The following is a 6,000-nucleotide window of genomic DNA, read 5'->3' as shown; positions in this document are numbered from 1 at the left end:
TTACTGTGCCTTCTTTTGTGTCACATAAAAATCTCTTCTCTGACACATTTCTCTCCTAACAAAACTTTCTTGTCACTTTCACTATGGCATGTTTCTTGAAATCTCTTGGTTTAAGAAAGAATCACTATGGATAAATGCACTGACGTTCCAATAACAATTTATACTCTATAGTTGAGAACAAACTCCCAAAGAGATACTTGTATACCCATGCCTAGAGCAGCCAAAGATGGCAAAGAATGTTCATCTACAGGTAAATCCTTGGACAAAATATAACTATGATAAAAGTGACAAGTACCTCTGACATGAGGTACTATAGGGATAGACCTTGAGGATATTATACTAGTGAATAAACCAGACACAAAAACGCAAATGCTATATGCTTCCCTTTATCTCATATACCTATAATAGTTAAATTTATAGAGACAAGAAAGTAGAATGGTGTGACTGGGAGAAGGGAATTTCAGGGTTGTTACTCAAATGAAACAGACTTTCCATTTTGCAAGAATAATTCTGGAGATTGGTTGCATGGAAATATGAATATATACCACCACTGGACTGTACTCTGAAAATTAATTGTTTCTTTTTTAAAAAAAAGTTAAGTAGTTATACAAAGAGGTTACAGTTTTATAGATAATGGAAGTTAGATTAATGCATGTTGATCAGTGTTACCCCTTCCATTATTTTTTCCTCCTTAGTCCCCCTCCCTGAAGGAAATTTCTTGATGAGTTATCACAAAACAAAAAGTCTTAGGACTTTTAGCCATGGCAGTAGGAATGGATGTGAGAATGTGAGAAGAAAAAGTACATTAATATTAAGAAAGCTGAGTCAGGTTTTCACCTTGGGGCATGTTTTTTTTTTTTTTTTTTTTTTTTGGGTCCGGTCGTGGGGCCTGAACTCTGGGCCTGGGCACTGTCCCTCAGCTCTTTCAGCTCAAGGCTAGCGCTCTACCACTTGAGCCACAGTGCCACTTCCGGCTTTTTTCATTTTGCTTATGTGGTGCTGAGGAATCGAACCCAGGGCCTCGAGCATGCAAGGCAAGCGCTCTACCACTGAGCCACCTTCCCAGCCCTGGGGCATGTTTTAATAGTGGCTATAATTAATAAAGGGTCAAGAGAGGTTTGGGAAGTGATCAAGTCATTTTTTTATAATGTCAAATTTGAAGCAACAGCTGGCTGCAGGTGGCTCAAGCCTGTAATCCTAGCTACTCAGGAGGCTGAGATCTGAGGATCACGGTTCAAAGCCAGCCGGGGCAGAAAAGTCTGTGAGACTCTTATGCCAATTAACCATCAGAAAACCAGGAGTGGCTCTGTGGCTCAAGTGGTAGAGTGCTAGTCTTGAGCTGAAGAGCTCAGGGACAGCACCGGGCCCAAAGTTCAAGGCCCATGACTGACAAAAATAAATAAATAAATAAAAATTTAAAAAAATTGAAGCGACAGTTTTGATATGCAGTAGACATAGACAAATTAAATGTATTTAACAGTGGATGTGTAACTCCTAGAAAATGATTATCTAATTTCCAGTGTTCCTTGCTAAACAGTGGCACATCAAGTCCATTTTGCCCAGACTGATCAAGATAGGAGAGAGCCTTCACACACTGATTTTCTTTGGCTAGTTGTTCCTTTTTCAGTTCTAGAGTGAAGCTTAATAGTAGGAATACAGTTAAATTTGCTATATAATAAAGTCTAAAGTGTTGTTACTGGAAATATCTTGAAAGAAAACATGTTGGGGCATAACAAAAGTATTTGTGGTTTATAATAGAGAATGTTTTCTTATCCAAATGAACATTAAAAGAGATCATGCATGTAATGCCCAACAAATTTTAGCTATCATTAGTATTAGGACAATCACAAATGCAACAGAGTTACACAAAAATTATAGGTGCATATGCTATAGTATTATTAATACTAGTTCCTACAGAACTATTAAGAATATTATACAAGTAGAAGTACCAGAAAATTCAGTGTTTCAAACTGTTTCCTTGGCTATTCTGACATCAGGAGGATTTATGAGGGGAGGGAGATGTAGGATTTGGCTCATATTTTCCTTAAAATTACACAACATTAAGCCAAAAATTAAGCAAAAATGTAAAAGGAGCTGACTTCCTGTGTGTGCAAACGCACTGACTATGGAAGACCTCCCAAGCTAGCCGCGTCCTGAGGTTAGAGAGGAACCGGCGAGCCTAGGTACTGTCCCTTCAACTGCCCTGGCGACGCAGCCGGACAGTCCGGGGTGAAACCAGTGCCTCTCACGTCGGCGGGCGGGTAGGGGTGGGATTAGTGCGCGCACCGGAAAGACCCAACCCGGAAGTGCTTAGCGGTCGTCTCCACGCGCCGGTTCCTCGGCGTCGCGGAGCCTGGGCGCGAGGCTCCGCCGGAGCGCTGGGGCACCGAGGCCGCCGCTGGGGGCTTCGCTCGGTCCGTGAGCCGCGATCTCCACGGGGCCAGCGCCGTCATGCTGCTCCTGCCGGGCGCCGAGGGCGGCCAGTGCACCGCCGTCGCTCACGCCTTGACCTCCGGTAAGTGCCACCGACCCCGGCTTTGAGCCCCGGTCGCGTCCCCCGCCCCGGGCCTCGCTCGCCACCGCAGGACCCTTCCACCCCGGGCTGCAGCCTCCGGCGCCGGGGCCTGCGAGGCCGTGGCGTGGGCCGTCCGCCGCGTCCCGTGGCTGGGGAGAGGGGCGGGCCGCCGGCGGCCGTGCCTTCTGTCCGGGCTGCTGACTCACGGTCGGGCCGAGCGGGGTGGGACAGACCCCCCTGCCCGAGCTCCCCACCGGGAGCCCCAGAAAGACCCCGTTCGCCCCGCGTCCGTCCCCTGGCCCGCGGCCCGGAGCCGAGCAGCTGCCGGGTGCACGTGCCGGGGTCGCACAAAGCCGCGGCGTGTGCTCGCGCTCGACACACTGGCTTGGCCGCAGTGCCTGCTCCTCCTCTCAGTGTCAGAGTCCAGACCTGGGCCGTCACAGCCAAGCCGTAAAAGGTCCTTGTCCTGTGCTACTGGAAGGGACGGCAGGGTACTTCCAAAGGCTGGACCCTACGAGGGAAACTCTCCTTTCCGCTGTTCTTAGAGGGATGCTTAGATTGAGACTTCCGGACAGCCGCGGGTATTTCGAATTTAGAGCCTCCCGTTTGGGAAATCTTCTGTAATTCCCATAATCCTAATCATATAGGCGCTTTGTTAAATGTCAGTTTAAATGTGTACCGTGGCCTGCGTGGCGATTGTTTGTTTCTGTGGAATCTTACCAACAAAGTGTTGTTTTTTTTTAAAAAGCCACACCCAAACTACAAAGGTGGTACTTCACCGTGTTTTGAATCCTCTCCTGTGTAAAGTTGTAGAAATCTTAATCTCTCCAATCAAAACATGAGGAGTCTTTTTTTTTTTTTTGTAGAAACTGTAACCCTGAAGTATAAAAGTATAAGAAAGCTTTACTTTGAGTTTCTCATTACTGGATTTTCAAAGATGTTTCCCTCTCTCTTCGTGTGCGTGTGTGTGTGTGCGTGTGTGTGTGTGTGTGTGTGTGTGTGTGTGTGTATGTGTGTATAAGAAAGCTTTACTTTGAGTAACTTTGAGTTTCTCATTACTGGATTTTCAAAGATGTTTCTCTCTCTCCCTCCGTGTGTGTGTGTGTGTGTGTGTGTGTGTGTGTGTGTGTGTGTGTGTGTGTGTGTGTGTGTGTGTGTGTGTGTGTGTGTGTGTGTGTGTGTGTAATGGGACTTGAACTCAGGGCCGGGGTACTGCCCCTGAGCTCTATTTGCTCAAGGCTAGTGCTCTACCACTTTGAGCCACAGTGCCACTTCCAGTTTCCTAGTGGTTAATTGGAGGTGAAAGTCTCACAGACTCCTATGGGGGCTGACTTTGAACAGCCATCCTCACATCTCAGCCTCCTGAGTACCTAGGAGGTTTGTGCCACCAGCGTCTTGCCAATGCCCAGCAAAAATATTTCCCCTTCTTTAGTGAGGCTGTAGGGTTTGAACTCAGGGCCTGGGCGCTGTTCCTGAGCTCTTTTGCTCAAGGCTAGCAGTCTATCACTGAGCCACAGCTCTTTCTTTGCTTGTTTATGGAATATGACATATCACATCCCCCCCCCCCATCCTAGTGACTGTTTTTGAATTGCTGATATGTTTAGCTCTACAGTAATTGGTAATTGACCCTCACCTCCCAGAAACAGGTAAAGAGGTAAAGCCTTTCCTTTCTACAACAGTTTGTAGTTTTCAAAGTGATTTTATGCTTTTTTTTTTTTTTTTTTTTTTTTTTGCCAGTCCTGGAGTTTGAACTCAGGGTCTGGGCAGTGTCCCTCACACTCTAACACTTGAACCATAGTACCACTTCCAGCGTTTTCTGTTCATGTGGTACTGAGGAATCGAACCCAGGGCTTCATATACTCTGCCACTAAGCCACATTCCCACCCCAGCTTTTATGCTTTCTTGCTTACTCTTGGAACTGAAAGAGATAGATATTATTCACATTTTGCCCAACTTTCTGGTGATTAATTGGAGAAGAGTCTCATGGACTTTCTTGCCTAAGAAACAGTTGTTCAGATCTCAGCCTTCTGAATAACTAGGATTACAGGCATGAGCCACTGGTGCCTGTCTGATTTTTTAAAAAAATTATTTTGAAGCTGCTCTTGGTGACACTGTTACTGCTTTATTACCATTATTAGTTTAAAAGGAAAGTAGTTTGCAACATTTCTTCCTATTCCTTAACTTCTTCACATGTGACTTTTTTTTTTTTGGTTGGTCGCAGGGCCTGAACTCTGGGCCTGGGCGCTGTCCCTGAGCTCTTCAGCTCAAGGTTAGCACTCTACCACTTGAACCACAGCACCACTTTTGGCCTTTTCTGCTTATGTGGTACTGAGGAATCCAACCTAGGGCCTCATGCATGCAAGGCAAGTACTCTACCACTGAGCTACTTTCCCAGCCCACATGTGATTTTTGAATGTTTTACTTTGTCAGTTAACTGGAAGAGGTTGAAGTAATCTGTAAATCTTAGAAATTATAATTTCTTGCTAATATTCATGTAAACTGGGTGACCACAATTGTTTTTATAGTTGAAGATTTTAAAATTTTATTCTGATGATATCATTGCCTTGATCTTACATTCTTAGGAAGCTTTTCATTTTGAAATAAATGTGTTCCACACAATATATTGAAGTTTCTCTTTAATATTTTCAATCGCAGCCTCTGCCCTCTGTCGAGTTGAACCTGTGGGAAGATGGTTTGAAGCTTTTGTTAAGAGGAGAAACAGAAATGCTTCTGCCTCTTTTCAGGAACTAGAGGATAAGAAAGAGTTGTCAGAGGAATCAGAAGATGAAGAATTGCAGCTAGAAGAGTTTCCTATGCTGAAAACACTTGATCCCAAAGACTGGAAGGTATTTGCTATCCAAATGCTTTGCTGAGTCAAAACATTTAGACAGAAAACAGTATTCACATTGATATACGATTAATAAATCTTGTCTTACGGTGGCTCCTAGCCACCCAGATAGTACTTTAGCTGGTCTTAAAAGGGTGACTGGCAATTAGTTTAGCAGAGAAGGGAGAAAAGGCGTTCTGGGCAGAAGGATTAGATAGAAGTGACACAAAGAAGTAAGAATACTGACTCTTGGAGGATTAAAGATGAATAGAGTAGATTAGAGATAGTTGTGAGAAATTAGACCTGAAATAGACTCTAGATGGAACTGTTACATCTTTTTTTATGGTTTAAGGAATTAAGTTTTACTTTAAGGACAATAGGAAGTCAATCAAATGTTTCTAAGCTAATTTTAGAAAAATAATTCTCCTGGCAGTACAAAAAATTGCTTGAAAGTGGGAGGCACAGTTAGAGGGGAAATAGTTTTCTATTTATAGGTCACACCCATAAATCCAGGACTTTGGAGACTTGAATCAAATTGGTAGTTGGTTTTTGAGGGAAAGGGGACAGATGTTGGGTTGGAAAGGGTAGACCAGCAGAATCAACAGGCAGTATTCTGGTTTTAGTGACCTGTGGATGATATGTACTGTCAGTAACCAGC

The 6,000-nt window shown here is 44.4% G+C and overlaps 1 protein-coding gene across 2 annotated transcripts in view; it reads left to right on the top strand.

The window, feature by feature from the left end:
* The first annotated feature begins 2,327 nt into the window (after positions 1 to 2,327).
* The window catches only part of Dnajc2 (DnaJ heat shock protein family (Hsp40) member C2), a 36,458-nt gene continuing 32,785 nt past the window's right edge, over positions 2,328 to 6,000 (top strand). The window contains exons 1-2 of one of the 2 annotated variants that reach the window (XM_069996308.1): positions 2,328 to 2,515; positions 5,171 to 5,361. In XM_069996308.1, the coding sequence (XP_069852409.1) occupies positions 2,452 to 2,515; positions 5,171 to 5,361 (255 nt within the window). In that variant the 5' untranslated portion in view covers positions 2,328 to 2,451. Of the gene's footprint in view, positions 2,516 to 3,077; positions 3,097 to 5,170; positions 5,362 to 6,000 lie in introns of those variants that run through there. The other variant, XM_069996309.1, reaches the window with a different exon arrangement.

The sequence above is a fragment of the Dipodomys merriami genome, unplaced genomic scaffold, assembly GCF_024711535.1.
Source record: "Dipodomys merriami isolate MVZ:Mamm:240054 unplaced genomic scaffold, mDipMer1.0.p SCAF_5, whole genome shotgun sequence".
In the NCBI taxonomy this organism is placed as follows: domain Eukaryota; kingdom Metazoa; phylum Chordata; class Mammalia; order Rodentia; family Heteromyidae; genus Dipodomys; species Dipodomys merriami.
Note: the sequence above shows the minus strand (reverse complement) of the source record. Positions and strands in the feature narration are given on the sequence as shown.